At 37.9% G+C, this 19215-nt stretch overlaps 1 protein-coding gene across 1 annotated transcript in view; it reads right to left on the reverse strand.

Annotated features, from left to right (window-relative positions):
- CFAP54 (cilia and flagella associated protein 54) overlaps positions 1-19215 on the reverse strand; it is a 289571-nt gene that overhangs the window by 223929 nt on the left and 46427 nt on the right. Inside the window, exons 15-18 of the mRNA XM_027855802.1 lie at positions 19022-19112; positions 9109-9179; positions 3102-3230; positions 783-912 (exon numbers count right to left, since the gene is read on the reverse strand). Of these exons, the coding sequence (XP_027711603.1) occupies positions 783-912; positions 3102-3230; positions 9109-9179; positions 19022-19112 (421 nt within the window). The remainder of the gene's footprint in view (positions 1-782; positions 913-3101; positions 3231-9108; positions 9180-19021; positions 19113-19215) is intronic.

The raw sequence follows: 19215 nt of genomic DNA on the forward strand, positions 1-19215 counted from the left end.
TTTCTCGTCCTGGAAGTCTCTGGGCAGAGGGTAGACAGATAAGCACTGGCTATGGGTGCAATGCCAAGGAGCCAGGCCATCAGACAAGCAGCAAGATAAGAGACGACCTCAAGGGAGAGCTCATCTCCTTTTCCTTACATAAAAGGCATTTGTACACTACATGCCTTCCCTAACCAACCCCAAACCCCCATGCCTGATTCATAAGTGCCTCAATTGGTCCATTCTCTCTACGCTGGCTACAACCAACCATGTCCCAACTATACTCCTCAGCCAACACCCTGCCATCCACATTGTTGCTACAAGCATACCCTCTTCCCTGGCTTTTTCATTCATTCATTTGGTAATATCACAGCCAATAGAAACTGATATCTCCCCCTCTCAATAAGACCCAATAAGACTCAATAAGACTCAATAAGAACCCAATATGTTACTAATACTCTACTGTAACTCATAAAATGTTACTCATTTATTTAAATGTGTTATTGCTTAGTTCACTGACACATTATCACAAGATTTATTCAGGGTTTAAAATACTATTATGAATGAATCATTAATAACTTACATTTTAACTCTAATGATGTCTTGGTACAAATCAATTCAATTGTCATACAAATCAGAGAAGGAAAGGGAAAAAAAAAACATTAAAACTTGGTTCCTTATGTGTTAAAGAGTTGGGAGGAAGGAGTTAGTTAACAGATGACTTTCTTGTTAAACTAGTTCTAGACTTAATTTTGACCCAGAGCTGATCCAACATTGGGAAACTACATGCTAGTGACTGATACCTTTGAGTTGGTCAAGGAGCATAACAGCTATCCGGTGCTGAGCCAGAATGATTTCCATCTGCAAGTCCATGATCAAACTGTTGGCAGTGAGTGTCTTGCCGGAAGTTCTATCTTCTGTTGGAGGGATGACCTTTTGTCCATGTAAGTGACATGTAAATTAAAGGAAAACAGGATTACCCAAACATTAAAATGAGCACAAAAATCCCAAACAAACAAATAAAAACCCCGAGAATCAGTTATAAAATAATGGACAAAATCATTCACCCTAACAAATGTATTTTCCTCACAAGGTCAGTGCCTGGAGAAATTGTGAAATGGGAAGCTTGCCTTCAGGACCCCCCCTTTCAGTGGTTTCTTCTGGTGGTCCTGCTCTCCCCCCCACAATGTGTCATGCCTATCTTGTTTTCCATTCCCACTGTGCCTTCTTCTCAACTAGCAATCATGAATCTCCCTATATTGTATAGAGTAACAGAGAAGAGGCAATGTACAAGCAAAAAGCATCTGACCAGTGATGAGAGAAGAAAAGGGAAAAGAAGCTGTAAGAAACACCTGGAATTTGATTTCTTCCCACAAGACCCCTGAGACAACAGCTAAATAGAGGAACTATCTGCAATGGACCATGGACAGGAACCTGCAAACTAAAGATGAAATGTACTTGGGTAAGCAAAGAAAGATGGCAGAAAACCTGCTATTAAAGATTAAATCCCTTGATTAAGAAACCCCAGCTCAAGAGCTCCTATGGATCCCCAGTGAAGGGAAAGAGTAGTATAAATCTTTAGTTCATCATGGAAGCTAGAACAACAGAAAATTGGGGATCTCAGCTCTAGGAAGAATAGAAGGAAAGTGCATATTCTGGTGACCTACAAAGGATGAGCTATGCATGTTTTTTGTCCAAAACCCTGACTATTTCATGTTGACAAAACAAAATCAGGATGGTCTCCTTGCTGGAGGAGGTGAAAGAAATGAAGAAATCTTCTCTGGTTGATTGGAGAGGGGGATGTATTCCTTGAGAGAATGAAAGAAATGCTTCCAGACAAAAGCAAAGGAATCCACAGAGGCAGAGGGGAATCTGAACCTGTATAATGAGACTGGAGGATGGATAAGTGTGACCCATGGAAGGAAAGAAAGAAAGCCCATTTGGCCAGGCAGCAGGCTCAAGACTTCCCAAAGGGGATACAACTGTACTCTGAGGAGGAAACAGCTTTTTCTCCTAGCCAAGTGAGTGGTATAGTAGAGAGAATCAAAGACCTGGAGTCAGAAAGATCCAAGTTAAAATCTTACTTTAGATACTTAGTAGTTGTGTGACACTAGGCAAGTCATTTATCCCCATTTTACAGATGAGGAAACTAAGACTGAAAAAGGTTGATAATAGCATCTACTACACAGAGCTTTAGCAAAAATTAGATGAGATACCATAAAGTGATGAAGAGCTTTACAGTCCCTTCAGATGCTGGCAAACTATTATTGTTGTTTTTATTACTGCACAGAATAACAATGGGCAACCCAAAGCCCCAGCAGGAAAAGGGTCAGTGGCTACATGCCAAAGGAGGAAAAGAGGCTCTCTGGCTGGCTGGCGAGTCCCTGCTGAAGGGGACCAAGGCAACTAAGAGTCAACTTGATATAAGCAGAATCATAGGATGTATGCTGTGATCCCAAGGTTCTTTGTCCAGGAACCCCCCAAGGCTGGTGAAACAGGATGAAAACTTCTTAAGTTACACCACAAGGCAGCATCCCAAAAGTATCTCTTAACTAGCAAAGCAACTGATAGTTTTTTGACTTGCCTTCATAATAATTTCATCCTTCAAAAGGTATAGGTGCCAACAAAGGAAAACTCTACTCTGGATTTGATTTTCCCCAACAAGAAGAAACTGCCAGTTGACAAGTAATAGAAACCTTGGGGTTGAAGGGGGAAGAGGGGAAAGTATTCATATTGGAATTTGTTATACAGAAAGACAGGAACGCCTGGAATAGTCTAACACACATTCTAGACATCCATGAGGAGAGTCAATTTAAATGAATTCAGAGAAAGAACAGCTAAGATCCCACGAACTAAAATTCTGTATGAGAAATCAACCCAAGAAGGCTGAGAAGTTTTCAAGCAGAGGAGAAAGGGAGAAGAAACAAGAAGGAGAGGGAGAAGGGAGAGAGAAAGGATGATGGAGACGGTGAGGGAGAAGGAAAGACAAGCCACACTCACCTCATACCCTCCTCAAAGCATACCAGAGTGGTAGGCGGCTGCCTACTCTGTCTACTTATAAGGTCAACTCTCTTCCTAGTAATATTCAAGTTCTTTCTAAATGAAGACTTATACAATCTTACCTTGGCATGACAATGATCATACACTGATGTACCATTGGGCAACGTAGATCGTGTACGAGACATCCCGATAGTTGTAATTGCCTTGTCAAGAATCTCATAAGCCAAAAGTAATTGCTCTTCAGGCGTTTCCTAAAAATCAATTGAAAGACAAAAATAGGTTGACGAAAATAAAATCTGAGTCAGTCATATGCATAAGTTTGGAAAGTCTTTTAAAATAAATGGTACATAAGCTTTAAATATAATTTTAATCCCCATCCAAAGATAACATTCAGAAAAGTTTTATACGTAAGCATTATTGAGAAATTGCCTGTATTTCTTTAAGACTGATTTATCTTTGTTTAAGTACGAATTGTCCACAAATCTAAAACTCATTCTCAATAACAAGATATACCAAGTTTTTTACTAAGAGAAATGAAGTTTTTCTTTAAAATTTTTTGTTATTTTGACTTAAGTGACAGCAAAGTGACTTTTAAATTAGTTTAAGTGATGGAGCTGAAATGATGACATTTTCCTTTACTTAATTCTTATTGAATGAATTTTTGAAAAAGCATTTTTAAGTACTTCCTATGTGCCAAGCACTCTCCTAACCTCTGGGGATATAAATACAAAAGCATCACACTCTCTGTCCTCAAGAAGGTTCTAAGAAGTGAGGAGATAACACAGACACAAAGATTGGTGACTGAGGATGCACTCTTTTGGCTTGGAAATGATAGTGATGGTGAGTGGTGTGATAAAGGACTATGCCCTGGGCCATGCCATCCAGTGGCAACAGCAAGCATTGAGCGACTTTAGTTCCAGAGCTGGAAAGAGAGTGGAGGAACAGAGACAGGGGAAGCACGGCTGGAACCAAGACCTAGATGTGGTGGGCCCACAGCCACCCCAGCCACAACCCAAGGGCCCAGGGCAGGAGCTGCTGCAAATTCAGAAACAATACCTCTAAGATATGCCATTTTATGCCAAAGTGTTTGTCCGTTTGAAAATAGCATGTCAGGAAATATACAGATTATACAAATCTACATCATAGAGTAAACCTATTTAGGTGCAGTGGGGTGGTGAAGGTTTGATTCCCACCCCCACCCCCACCCCCATACCAGGTTACAGAATCACAGAAAGTAAGGGGCAGAGAGCAGAGATCACCAGGTGTTGACATGTTAAAGGAACTATAAAGGTAAGGCTAGGTCCTATAATGCCTTTATCAAATCAACAAGCACTTACTATATGCCAAGTGCTGTGATTAAGTGCTGGGGAGACAAAAGGTAAAAAAACAGTCCCTACTTTCAAGGAGCATATGTGTGTGTGTGTGTGTGTGTGTGTGTGTGTGTGTGTGTGTGTGTGTGTATGTGTGTGTGTGTGTGTACATCTGTATAAATATATAGGTGCCTACATGATAGAGCAGAATAGAAAGAAGGGAAGCTCAGAGGGGAAGGCACTGAAGTTTCCCTGATAGAATTACATTTGTCACAGGTTAGCCAAAGATTGACTGTGCCCCTGGTGATCCTTAAAAAGGCAAGCCAGTCATCCCTGAAAGATGGTAAAGGCAGGAGGCATCCTTGTTGGACATGACCTCTGAACCATATGTCTGCAGACTGAGAGGGGGCAGGAGGGGAAGGAAGGCATTTCTCTCTCCTTCCCCTCATCAGCTCTGGCATCTTTCAGAGGAGCTACTCACCTCATAGGAGACACTGCCTTCAAGAAGGAACAGAGTTACAGAAACACAGAGACAGTCACAGAAGAAAGTGGCTCCAAGGAATGTAACCACTGGAAGTAGAGAAGAGAGCCATGACAAGAAAGTCAACCACGGCAGTTAGGAGTTGAGCTACAGAGAAAGTAGGTGAAGGGAACCCACCTGTGCTTATCATGCCCAGGGGGGGGGGGGGGGGGGCAGAAGAGGAGGGAGAAGCAGCAGGAGAAGGACATCACAAGAGGAGAATGAAAATGGGGGCCCAGGAATCCCAAAGACATGAATTGCCTTGGCTACATGTATCCCTGATTCACTGGTTACCAGGATATTCTAAGTTTGTGACCACTCTTCCCACTGATTCTGTGTTTGTAAAGAATGTACGCTGGTTTTGTGGAAAGAACACTTAGTAGATGTTGTCCTTACCATGCCATCTTAGTAAATGCTTTTGCTATAAGGAAACTGACTGTGTCTACTGACTGACCATTAAAAGAAAGTGCACCAGTGGGAGCTAACTAATGAACATTAAAATCTTAAGAGTACCCTTTCAATAAAGTACCCTTTCAATCCAAGGCAGGAGCTGACCTCTGGGGTTGGGGGGAGCAGGGAGCACCCATGGGGGAACTACATTGGAAAACTCAGATTATTAAAAAGTAATTAATTATTTATTTCATAAAAACATATTTTACTCTATAAAAATGCATAGAATAAATAGGAATACTTGGAACTCCCAGTTCCCCTAGAACAGAAGAGTCAGACTCAGGGCCAGTAGGCCAAGTGCAACCAGAACCAAATTAAAATGTAACTGGGAAATGTTTAACAAAATAAATAAAAATATAACACAACAGAGATATTAATTTGTGGTTTCCTAAGTTAACATGGGTTGCAGGAATTGATACCACTGCCCTAGAACATTTTAACTAAGACAGTTTATATACATTTTAGGGCTATATTTATTGTATAAAAGAAAGCACAACAGTACATAAAGTAAATATTATTAAACAAATGTCTGCATTTAACAAAAATGGGCTGCCATTTATAAAAAGGGAAAAAAACAAAATCTTACATATTCACTGATAATTATTCATAGATAATAAGCTTCCTATACCAATGAATAAGAAAACAAACCTGACCCATTTTTAATAATATTCAATTAATGAATGACATTTTGACTGATTTCCAGCAATCCCAGAATCCTATATCTATTTCAAATCAACTAATCCCTATGCTAAATCACAGTTCTTGAAATTCAATGAAGGAAAAGCTAGAGTAGAACCTAATCCTATCTTTTCCTAAATCTCTCAAATCATTTGAACCAAGAGGAGCTTTGATGGTTAGTGCAATAAAATTCCTTAAAACAATATATTAGGTAAACCATTGTAATCATGACATTGTGAAGTTTTAACATGATGAGAATCAAATATAAAGATTAGTAGTTTTTCATATGCATTCTCAAATGATAGGAATCATACATAAAGCAAGAGTTAAAGGAATCATGGAATTTTAGCTGGGAGAAAAAAAAGACTTAGTGGGAACAGATAGCTAGGAAATACCTGAAGGGTTTTTATAGGGGTTAGTTTTAATAAATTTGTCTCCAGAGGGGAGACCTAAGATAAATGGGTAACATTACAGAGAGGCACATTTTGGTTCAGCATAAGGAGCTCCTAGCAATTGTAATTACCTAAGAATGGAATACAATTTCCCTGGGAAGAATTAATATGCATCTTTGGCTTAGCTAAAAATATAACTAAAAAGTTGTTGTTATTCAGTAGTTTCAGTCATGTCTGACTCTTTGTGACCCCATTTGGGGTTTTCTTGGCAAAGATACCAGAAAAGTTTTCCATTTCCTTCTCCATCTCATTTCACAAATGAGGGAACTGAGGCAAAGAGGGTGAAGGGACTTGTCAAGAACCACACAGCTAGTAAGTGTCTGAGGCTGGATTTGAACTCAGGAAGAGTAGTCTTCTTGACTTTAGGCCCAGCCCTCTATCCACTGTGCCACCTAGTTGTCTTACTAAAAGTTCCCCTTAATAAGATTATAAGATCCTTCTAAGGGGCAGCTAGGTGGCACAGTGGATAGAGCACCAGCCCTGAAGTCAGGAGGACTTGAGTTCAAATCCGGCCTCAGACCAAACACTTGACATATACTAGCTGTGTGACCTTGGGCAAGTCACTTAACCCCAATTGCCTTACAAAAAAAAAAAAGATCCTTCTAATATATTCATCCTTGAGGTTTGACATGATATCTAGTGAACTGTTGAGTACAAAAGAGGTACCCAAGAAATATTTGGTTAATTGAGATATACAAGACTATGGTCATAACTATAGAAGGGATAATCAACTGCTTTCAATTTGATTTGGACCGAGGAGAAAGTGGTTGATTAGATAACATCTTCATGACTGAATTAAATCCACCATGAGTAATCTGACTGATTACTTCTTAATCAGCCATTATAATAGCTTAAAAAATATCACTGGCTTCCTCTAGACCTAGCTTATAAATGAAAGATGATTTTCATTAATAGCAAGTAGTTGGCTGCACATATTAAATTCAATTCAGAAAGTATTTAGTTATAGTCCAAAAACATTAACTGTAACACTATAAAAAAGGCAATGTTCATAAAATTATAAAAAATCCAGAATCACAGTACACATATATAAGCATTAATTTGCAACACAAAATCATTTGGAGATTTCATTCGGTTTCTTTTAAAGATGTGAAAAAGGCAATGTGGCACAGTGGAGATAAGGGTAGCTTCAAAGTCAATAAGACCTAGTTCAAGTCTTGCCTCTGACACTGCCTGGCTGTATCACCCTGGGCAAGTCACTGGACCTCTCCGTGCTCTAGACAGATGGAAGGTGCACTGGTGGAAGGAATTTCCTAACCAGGAGTTCTCTATATGGGTTCAATGACAGATAGATAAGGGCCAAAGTCATAACAGTTTTTTAAATGATGGATTACATTTTTTAAGAATCAAAAACCCAACCCAGCAAAACTGAGCATAATCCTTCAGGGGAAAAAAAATGGTCATTCAGTGAAATAGAGGACTGTCAAGCATTCTTGATGAAAAGACCAGAGCTGAATAGAAAATTTGACTTTCAGATACAAGACTCAAGAGAAACATGAAGAGGTAAACATGAAAGAGAAATCATAAGAGATTTATTAAAGTTGAACTGTTTACATTCTGCATGGAAAGATGATATTTGCAACTCATGAGACCTTTGTCAGCATTAGGGTAGTTGGAGGGAAACAATTACATGTATGTATAGATAGATAGATAGATAGATAGATAGAGGGCACAGGGTGAGTTGAAGATGAAGGGGTGATATCTGGAGAATAAAATTAAGGGATGAGAGAGGATTATAGAAAGGATTATAATGGGAGAAGGAAAAAAGGAGAGGTAGAATGGAGTAAATTATCTCACATAAAACAGACAAAAAAAGGCTTTTACAGTGGAGGGGAAACAGGGGAAGGTGAGAGAGAATGAGTGAATCTTATTCTCATCAGATTTGGCTTAAGGAGAGAATACCATATACACTCAATTGGATATGGAAATCTATCTTACCCTACAGGAAAATAGGGGAGGAAGGGGATAAGAGAGCAGGAGGATGACAGAGGGGAGGGCAGATTGGTGGAGGGGGTAATCAGAAGCAAACACTTCTAAGGAGGGACAGGTTCAAAAGAGAGAATAGAATAAATGGGGAGCAGGATAGGATTAAGGGAAATATACTAGTTTTTCACAACATGACTACTATGAAAGTGTTTTACATGACTACACACATATAGCCTGTATCAAGTTATTTGCTTTCTCAATGAGGGTGGGTGGGGAGGGAGGAAAGCAGAGAATTTGGAACCCAAAGTTTTAAATACAAAAGTTTTAAAAAGTTGTTTTCACATGCAACTGGGAAATAAGATATATAGGAAATGGGGTATAGAAATCTATCCTTCCCTACAGGAAAATTGAAGGGGAAGGGGATAAGAGGAGGGGGGGGAGAAACAGAAGGGAGGGCAGATTAGGAGAAGTGGTATTCAGAATGCATGCCATCTTGGGGTGGGGGGAGGGACGAGATGGGGAGAAAATTTGGAACTCAAAATCTTGTCGAAGTGAATGCTGAAAACTAAAAATAAATAAATTAACAAAAAAAATTTAAAAAAAGAATCAAAAATCCAATCAGTTCTGACATTGTAAATTCTCAAAACCATTAAAAAAAAGTTTTGCATAATTAACCTTTAACTAAAAAGTTTAGCATTGTACAATAATATAAATCCCTTGGATTTTTTGCATGTATTCTCAAATGTTGTTTATAGACAATAACCAGAAATCATACCTTTAAAATTGGGAAGATATCAGAACTTTTGTGGAAGAAGTCATAGTCAAAATTAATTTTGCTTCCAGAGCCTTTAGAGGAAAAAACGGAAAATGGAACATTAGCACCAAAGTGGCTTCATTCAAACTCTATCCAGCTTGACCCGATATTATTCTCCCCAGAGACTACACTCTCATCACTTCCTCACCCTAGAATATTACACATTTTCTTGCCCCTCACATTTTCTCATTTCGTTTCCTCTTCCTGGAATGCCTGCCCTGCCCCACCCCAAGCCCCTTCCCACTACCCTGTTCAGCTGGTTAATATCCTGTCCAACTCAACTCCCACACTTTCAGTAATGCTTTTCTTGATCTCCCCCTCTCAACTCTCAGAAGACCCTCTCCACCAGCTAGGTGGCATAGAAGATGGAGTGCAGGGCTTGCAGTCAAGAAGAATCAAGTTCAGATCCAACCTCAGACAATACTTTCTAGCTGTATGATCCTGGATAAGTCGTTGAACCTGTTTGCTCTAGTTCCCTCATCTGTAAAATGAGGATAATGACAGGACCCTTTGTATCTCTCCTGAACCCTTTCATGTTAGTTTATATTCCAGTTATTTGTGAATTTAACACTCCCCTCCTGGAACGGAGGCTCCTTGAGGACTAGAACTAGGGCAGATTCACCTCTGCAGCCTTTTCATGCTCTGCATGCAACAAACACTTAAAAGCCTTTGCTGGACTGAAGTGGTTTTCTCCGTAGCATTTGGTTAACAATCACAATATGTCCTCCAAACAAATAATTTTTACACGTAAACCAAAAAAGAGTCTTGCCATATAATAGCTTCTGATTCTTCAATAAAATGCAAGCAATCTATCTGCATGTGACAGTAGAAAGAGCACTGGCTCTTTTTCCTCAGAGGCCCTGGGTTCAAATCGTGCTTCTGATGCATGCTACCTGTGTGACCCTGGACAAGTCACTCCCAAGACTCAGTTGCCTCATCGGTAAAATGACGGCTTGGACCCGTTGGACTCCTAGCTCTCAGTCTATGATCTCATGATCACTGAAGTGATAAATAATCTAATTTGTAGCCTTGAGTTTAGCCTCATAGTTATATCCCTACAAAACAGTCAACTCAACCAATGCAAGATCATAGTGGGAAGTTTAATTATGATCTTGTTTCCATTTTCAGCACCTAGCAAAACATGTGTATGCCTGTCCTGGCATTCAACAATCGCTGCACTGCACAACTGAAGCATTGCCTTCTGCTCTAGGGGGTGGCTTGGGGTAGTGGAAAGGGCAATGGGTTTAGAATCAGAGACCTGCTGGTTCTACTACTTACTCCCAATGTGACCGTGGCAGGTCTCTACTTTTCTGAACCTCAGTTTTCCAAATCCATAAAATGGGAGGGCCGGACTAGGTGATTTCTAAGGTCTCAATGACCCCTTCCTGACTTTGCAGCAGTAGGTAAACAGCAAGCTCTTTCAAGGACTGGGTGCATTCCTACTCATATATGTCAAGCAGACAAAAATGAGGTGAGAAAAACAATATATTTGTTTTCACTCAACTGATGGGACAAACTCACTGTTCCAAAGCTTTTTGGAAAGGAGAGGAAGCTAGGTGGCAACACTTTCTAGCTGCATGACCCTGGGCAAGTCACTTAACCCCATTGCCTAGCAAAACAAAACAAAACAAAAAACCTTTTGGAAAGAAGAGGTCATGCTTAAGAACTGAAAGAGGTCAAAGGTTTACAGAGTCCTCAGATGTTCACCTGCTTTCCTACGCAAGAAAACTGGAAGATTAAAAAAAAATTTAAAAAAAGAAATTTAAAAAAGAAAAATAAAGAAAGAAAGAAAACTGGAAGATGTTGGATATGGAGAATAGCAAATATTTTCCCCAAAAATGTAACTATATCTTAACCTGAAATGCTTACTTAGTGATGTGAGACTCATTGCTGACTCAGCTTTCTGCATGTATTAGACCATCCACTAGTTACTTCAGATTAGAAGAAAAGCCTCACATACTTCACTAGCCCATGAGCGATCAGAAGAAGGCAAATGGGTTCTAGACAAGAGGAAACCTGGAAAAGTAGCTGGGCAGGACCAACCACACAGGGATGGATTCTACCCTGAAGCAATACAATCTCAGGGATTCATTTTAAAGATCCCTTAAAGCTTGACTAAAAGAAAAAGAAGGAAAAGATCTCATGGTGTTAGTCTGTAGATTTTTTTTAAAAAACGTGCATTTGACTCAGTAGAGCAAAACAGTCATAAAGATTCACTTCTGACAAGGAGTCTTTCATACATATTTAAAGGTCATGCAAGACAGATATAACCACAGAGCATTTTTTTGAATGACTCTCCTGGTTTTCAGTAATGTGCAAGGCATAAAACAAGAAAATAAATGCTTGCCAGAGAGGTTCACCACCATCGTGAAGGATGGCCAGAGAGAGGCTAAGAAGAAAAGGGGTTCTTATAGACAGCAAAGTCCTATAGATGTTCCCATCTGAGATGACATTGTTCTGATTGAACAGTTACTACTGCTCCCTCTGAATAAGAGTCTAGCAATCCACCCAGGAAAAAAAAAAAAAAATGAAGAATGAACATTGCCCCGAAGGAAAGGGTAGGATGGGGGGAGGGAGGGAAAAGGAGGAAGGAAAAGAAAAAACAGGAGGAGGAGAAGGGTGGTGGCCAGGAAGGAAGCTGCTAAGCACCACCTGTAGATTATAAAAAGTTGAAAAAACTAAAGGACACAAAAGCATATGAAGACCCATACCTGGGTAAAGATGATCTTTATGGGCCCTGCTACAAAATAGAAAATGCATAATTTTAAGGATGAATTCACTCTCTCCATTCTTCAAACAATCTGAGTAGTTCATGCTCTCATACATTTTGTAGAAATTGTTTGGGACAAAGCCAATGCAACCAAGATTAGAAGGAAAGTAGAAAACTGGGAAATAATTTTTACAACCAATGTCTCTGTTAAGGGCCTCATTTCTAAAATACATAGAGAATTAAGTCAAATTTATAAGAATACAAGTCATTCCCCAATTGATAAATGGTCAAAGGATATGAACAGGCAATTCTCAGATGAAGAAATCTATAGTCATATGAAAAAATGCTCTAAATCACTATTTATTAGAGAAATGCACATCAAAAACAACTCTGAGGTACCACATCACACCTATCAGATTGGTCAACATGACAAAACAGGAAAATGATAAATGTTGGAGAAGATGTGGGAAAATTGGAATACTAATGCATTGGTGGTGGAGTTGTGAAATGATCCAACCATTTTGGAGAGCAATTTGGAACTATGGCCTAAGGGCTATAAAAATGTGCATACCCTTTGACCCAGCAAATAGCATTTCTAGGGCTACATCCCAGAGAGATCATACAAATGGGAAAAGGACCCACATGTACAAAAATATTTACAGCAGCTCTTTTTGTGGTGGCAAAGAATTAGAAATTGAGAGGATGCCCATCAGTTGGGGAATGGTTGAACAAGTTGTGGTATATGAATGTAATGGAATACTATTGTGCTATAAGAAATGATGAACAGGCTGACTTCAGAAAAACCTGAAAAGACTTGTATGGACTGATGCTGAGTGAAGTGAGCAGAGCCAAGAGAACGTCGTACACAGTAATAGCCACATTGTGCGATGACTAACATTGATAAACTTAACCCTTCCCAGCAATACAAGGATCTAAGACATCTCCCAAAGACCTCGTGATGGAAAATGCTATCCACATCCAAAGAAAGAACTATGGAGTTTGAATGCAGATCACAGCATACTATTTGCTATTTTTTCTTCTGTTGTGTTTTGTTTCTTCTTTCTGGTGGTTCCTGCTATTGGTTCTAATTCTTACTTACAACATGACTAATGTGAAAATATGTTTAATAGGAATGTATATGTATAGCCTATATCAGATTGCATGCCATCTTGGGAAGGGAGGTAGAGAGGGAGGGGGAGAAAAATTTAAAACTCAAAAGCTTATGGAAGTGATTGTTGATAATTCCAAATAAATTAATTTTTAAAAAAAGAAATTGTTTGGGAAATGTTCTTTGGGCAGCTAGTAATTGCTACAGATAAAGACTATTACTAATTCCAATAAAGTATCAATTTTGCAGAAATACTTTTGAAATTTCTCCACTCTAGCTACGAATGGATCCAACCATTCCAGAAATCATTTTATAATTATGTGAAGAAAATGACCAAAGTGTCCATACCTTTTGACCCAGAAATGGCACTGCTAGTACCCCAAGTCAATGATCAAAAATAAAAGCTCCATTTATGCCAAAATATTTATAGCAGTGCTTTTTGTGGTAACAAAGAACTGGAAATGAAGCAGATGCCTAGGGGAGTAGGGGATAGTGAAATACATCATAGCATATGAATGTAATGGAATGTTACTGTCGTGTAAGAAACAATGGCTATGATGACCACAGAGAAGCATGAGAAGATTTATATGAACTGATGCAAAGTGAAGGGAGTAGAACTAATAAAATGATGTTCACAATAACCAAAACAATGTAAATGGGAAAATTAATAATAAATCAACTGAAACAGAACTACAAAGTGAAAATGACCAAGCTTCACCTCAAAAAAGAGATATGAAATGGCACCCTACCCCACCCCCTTTTTTTACAGAGATTGGATACAATGGCAACGGAACACTGCAGAAGACACATTTCTTCAAAGAGTTGGTTAGTTTTGCTAAATTGATATTTTCCTCTTTTTTACTCTGTGCTACAAGAGATGACTCTCCAGTGTCATATATAGATATATAATGGAAAATGTAAGTGATGTAAAAACAACAGATATCAATAAAATGTGCTTTTTTTTCTTTTTAGGCAATTGGGGTTAAGTGACTTGCCCAGGGTCACACAGCTAGTTAAGTGTCAAGTGTTTGATCTGAGGCCAGATTTGAACTCAGGTCCTCCTGACTTCAGGGCCGGTGCTCTATCCACTGTGCCACCTAGCTGCCCCAAAATGTGCTTTTTTAAAAAATTTCCTCCATATGGTATTGACCCTTTACCTATCAATTTTGCCCTGAGTGATATTTTGAAAAATACAACAAGACCATACAAACATTTTCATTTATGTGGAATACTGCAGACAGCCATCAGACTTTTACTGTCTATTAGATCAAAAATTAGTTTGTGGTCACAGCCATATAATACCACAAAATAAAACAAATATTGTTATATAGCATATGATATTAGGTTATAATATCATTATATAATATAATACTGATATAATAATGATCAACATTACATTCATCACGGGCTCTTTATCTGGGGCCCAGATTTCAGGATGTCCATGAACTTGGATGGGAAAAAATTACATCTTTATTTTCCCTAACTTCTGGCTTTCTTTGTAATCCTCTGCATTTTATCTTATGCCTTAGAAAGCATGATTCTGAGAAGGGGCTCATAGGTTTTACCAGACTCTGTCAAAAGAGTCCAGGACACAAAAGAGGTTAAGATGCCCTGTTCTAGTGACCTGAAAAGGGGGTGTTTTAAAGCAAAGGAATGTCCTCAACAACATCTTGAGTGGTTAACTGACAAACACCAGACAGATGATTGTCTCTTTCTAGAAAGACCAGAGGAACAGAAATATCAATCTGAGCAAACTATCAAATGATATTTTTTAATTTTCCTCCAGTATTTGAAGAGGCTGAGTGATATGCTGGACCCAGAGAAAAATTATTTTCTATCAACCGTACATGATATTAAAACCCAAATTGATGAAAACATCCCACAAATGGAAAGAATGAAATAAAGAAACAGTAGCTTAAATTAATGTCTCAGCTTTACAAGATGAGGTGTTTCCACTTAACTTTCTTTAAAAAAAATGTATAGTGTTGGCCCAGTGTTTTGAGACAAAAACAGCTTTTGGATGTTAAACTTTTTGAAATTTATGGTCCACAATTGGTCAAATTAAAAACTTCTGTTTCCACAAATAAAACTCTTTCTCCAAAGCCAATAAGGAAGAAAGGGAAATCAAGTTTAAGGTATTAAACATTACTTCAGGGAGACTGACCATTAATCCTTTTCTTATACAAAGTTATACTATTTTAAATGCAGCTGATTCTGGTTGTTTTCTTGTTTTTTTTTTTTTTCAAAATTTTCTCAGTCTCTGTCTCATACTTTGTCTAGTCACCCATAAACAAACAGAGGAAACAGTATGCAACACTTATGATATGTTGAGGGAGTTAATATGGCATGGAGTTTCTCATTTCTGAACTACTTTAAAATTAATCTGAATTGATTCAGTTTGTCTCTACAGCCAACTCTTAATTAACCATATTAATTGAGGAATAGGAATGTCATGGAAAACAAAATACATAAAAACAAAGACTTTTACTAGAGCTGCAAGAAAGAGCAACCTCTCACCTGTTTGCTTCATCACGGCTTCTTAGTGGAAGCAATGAGCCAAAAGGCAGAGAGAAAAACCAGAAGGCATGCATAATGAACTCATTGATTTTTCCAAGCCAATTATAGTCTTCTAATAATTATTTTGGAGCATGGTTATTTAAGCTATTACTTTTTCCATTGCAATTGGCCAATAAATGTTGACTACTTAATAAGAATGCATATTGCCTAGATTATGACAAACAGTCAAACAGGCAACACATTGAGTTAGTCCATTTCAAATGAACAATGAGCTGGTCCAGAACAGAATAAGAGACAGCAAATTTCATTTAGAAATTATGCATCATTGTCAATGATCAAAGCTGCTCTTTCACACTCCAAAAACACTCTCTCTCTCTCTCTCTCTCTCTCTCTCTCTCTCTCTCTCATTCTCTCTCTCTCTCTCATATACATATATCTACACACATACACATACATATGTATATATGTCTATATAGATACGTGCATATATTATATATAGTGTGTGTGCATATTTGCAAAGACTATATATAATGTAAAATCTACATATTTAAGGATGAATATTCTGATAATGCTATGTGACTGAGAATCATAAATGTCCATAATTTTGCCCCAAAAAATCAAATTTTTAAAGATGGTCCAAAAAACAATGGAAAATGAATAATGGATATAATTGGGTTGCAGAATATTACCAATGGTGACTATTGGGCAAGTCAAATGTAATGAAATATATCAAGAAAATGTGTGATTAGAATAAAGACTAAGTGTCACACTGATAGCCATGAAATGTTACAAGGCCTCCAACATGGTGGGTAGATCCTCTGTGGGAAGCCCTAGCCAAGACCCACATAGGATAAGGTTAAAATACATGGGTATTCTATGCCAGTAGAATTATTAACATCAATGAACTCACAGATCCTTCAAAATGTAAGACTTCAAAATGGTCCTTTGTTTCTAACAAATGATTATCAACCCAATTTAACAGCTAAATATTTATTGAGTGCACTCTGTGTACAAAGTACTGATCTGAGTACCCCGACATCATGACGTTGTTTTGGTCCTCTTCAAGCATGAAGGACAAACAACAACAGCTGATATATAAGTATCCATTCTCTCCCTTTCTAGACTGTAGCTGCCTACCCATGTCTTATCTGTCTTTTTAATTCACCTTGAGTCTAGTATATTACCATGTACATAATAGGTCCTAAACAAATGTTTGTTGACTTGAACTGGATTTAGCAAATATGGCAGAATTTATACACCTAAGTAAGGAAAAATACACTTCTGTCAATACAGCAAGATACCACTTTATAAATGTTAAATGCCAACTATTTTAATTCATTACCATAAACACATTTTTGGAATCATAAGACCTGATTTCCAGTGTCAGCTGTGCCATTTACTTGTCATATGATCATAAGCAAATCACTTGACCTCTTAGCCTCAGTTTCCTCATCTATAAACAATCATATTTACTCAAATTGCTTCTCAGGGTTGTTATAAGTATTTTTATAAATTTTAAAGCATGATATAAATGTGAATTATTATTATTATTCAGGACTTGCTGCATGCAAGGCACATTTGCATTTTGGTCCTTTGAAATATAAACCATTAAAAAAAACCCAATACTTAAATTCATGTTGTCAAAATACAGTATACTTACCACAAAAAATAATAAAAATAAAGTATTCTGTTGCAAAATTAGCAATCAGACAAAACAGCAAAAAAAATTAATAGGAAATGAATAGGAAAGTTAAATCTCTGAATGCTAGCACTTGAAGTAAAGTAAGTTGAATTAGAGGAGCCCAAGGTAAAAGATGAGTACCTATAAAAATTCTGAAGGGGATTTCTGGATTTTTTCAAGTCTTAAGGGTTGATAGAATTGTTACTTTATATTTAATTTCATTAAAATTTAGGAATTCCATTCTAGTTTTTAAAAATACTTCACAATTACCCTTTTATTTCTCATGTTTGGGGGAAAAGGGGACTCATTTGGTTCACAAAAGAATAAAAAGATGGAGCAGGAAAGGGAGAGAGAATGAGAGAAAGAGAAAGAGAAGGAACCAGAGGCGGGAAGAGAGTAATATTCCTATAGCAACTGGGTGAGAGAGACAGGGGAGAAAATGGTGAACAAGTATTTAGATGTGTATTTTTAAGAAAGTGGTTGATACAAACAGATAAAAACAGGAGCCATTCCCCTAAAAAATAAGCCATCAAAGAATACAGACAAAAAGCTTTCAAAAGAAGAAATGTAAGCTGTCAATAATCTTAGGAAACAAGGCTCCAAGAATCATTAATAAGAGAAGCGCAGATCAAAATAACTGGGATTTCACCTTATATCCATTAGATTGGCAGTGATTACAAAAGGTAAAAATGTTAGTTGATGGAGGGGCTGTATGAAGACAGGCATACTAACTGACTGTTGATGGCCCTATGAACTGGTCTAGCTGTTTTGGAATTATACTAGAAAATTCACTAAACCGTATATACCTTTTGATCCAATGATACTACTGCCAGGTGTATATTCTAAAGAAGCCAAAGAGAGCAAGAGAGAAAGGCCCTAAATATACAAAAATACTTATATAAAAAATATACAAAAATACAAAAAATATATATATAAATACACAAAAAAACCACTTTTCAGAGTAGCAAAGAAATGGAAAAAGTGTGGGTACCCAATAACTGGACAATGGATAGACAAACTGGGGAATATGGATGCAATGAAATATTATCACATCATGAAAAATTATAAATCTAAAGAATTCAGAAAAATTCAGGAAGATTTGTATGAAATGATGTGGAACAAAGTAAGCAGAAGTGGGAGAACGATTTATGCAATAACTCAAAGAGTATAAGGAAATACTACTGTACTACAATAGAGTAAAGGAAAAGGATACTGAAGGACTTCAGGATTCAGATCAACCCAGTGATCAGTTAAAGGTTCAGATGGTAAAGGATGGCTCCCACCTCTCACAAGAGACGTGTTGAACTCTAGGTCCAGAATGAAGCATCAGGTGTCAGATATGGTCAAGGTGTTGAACTGTTTCGTTTAACTTTGCAGTTAGAAGAGTTTTATTGATGGGCAGAAATTAGGAATTTATAGCAACACAGAAAAAAAATTATAAAAGAAATAAAGGAAGATTAAATTTTAAAAATAAAGAAATTCCCTATGGTCAAATTAACTGAAATGTGAGCCATGAAAAAGGTAACACAATCTGCTCACAAAGCTCCACAGCCCCCCTGATACAGATACTTGTTTGGCATGTAAAGCCCTTCACAGCCTAACAGCCAAGTTTCCTGTGTGTGTGACACTTTAGTTCTTTTGACACACTCCAAGGTCCAGGCAAACGTTCCCCTGATCTACAGAGCCCCTGCCCCCCTCACCTCCACTCCTGCTCCCTTCCTTCAGGAGCTACTTCCTGCATTAAGGCTTTCTGGACACCCTCCCTGTCCACCCATTCCTCCTTGTATTTACTTAGTAGATATTTGGTATTTAATTATATGTGTACACGATGATCCTTGGTAGGCAAAGGCCCACTCGCTTTTCGTCTTTGGGTCAAAGACAATGCATCTAGTGTGGGACCTTCCACAGAGAAGGTGCTGATCACAGAAAACTATATCATGTGCATAACCCTAAAGGAGAATAAGAGATGAAAGGACGCTAAAAAACACAAGCTCCTAGAAGTCAGCAACAGTTTCCTTTTTTGTAGACGGTAACTAGCACCAGGCCATTGAT

The sequence above is a fragment of the Vombatus ursinus genome, unplaced genomic scaffold (assembly GCF_900497805.2).
Source record: "Vombatus ursinus unplaced genomic scaffold, bare-nosed wombat genome assembly UNPS02011334.1, whole genome shotgun sequence".
Taxonomy (NCBI): Eukaryota; Metazoa; Chordata; class Mammalia; order Diprotodontia; family Vombatidae; genus Vombatus; species Vombatus ursinus.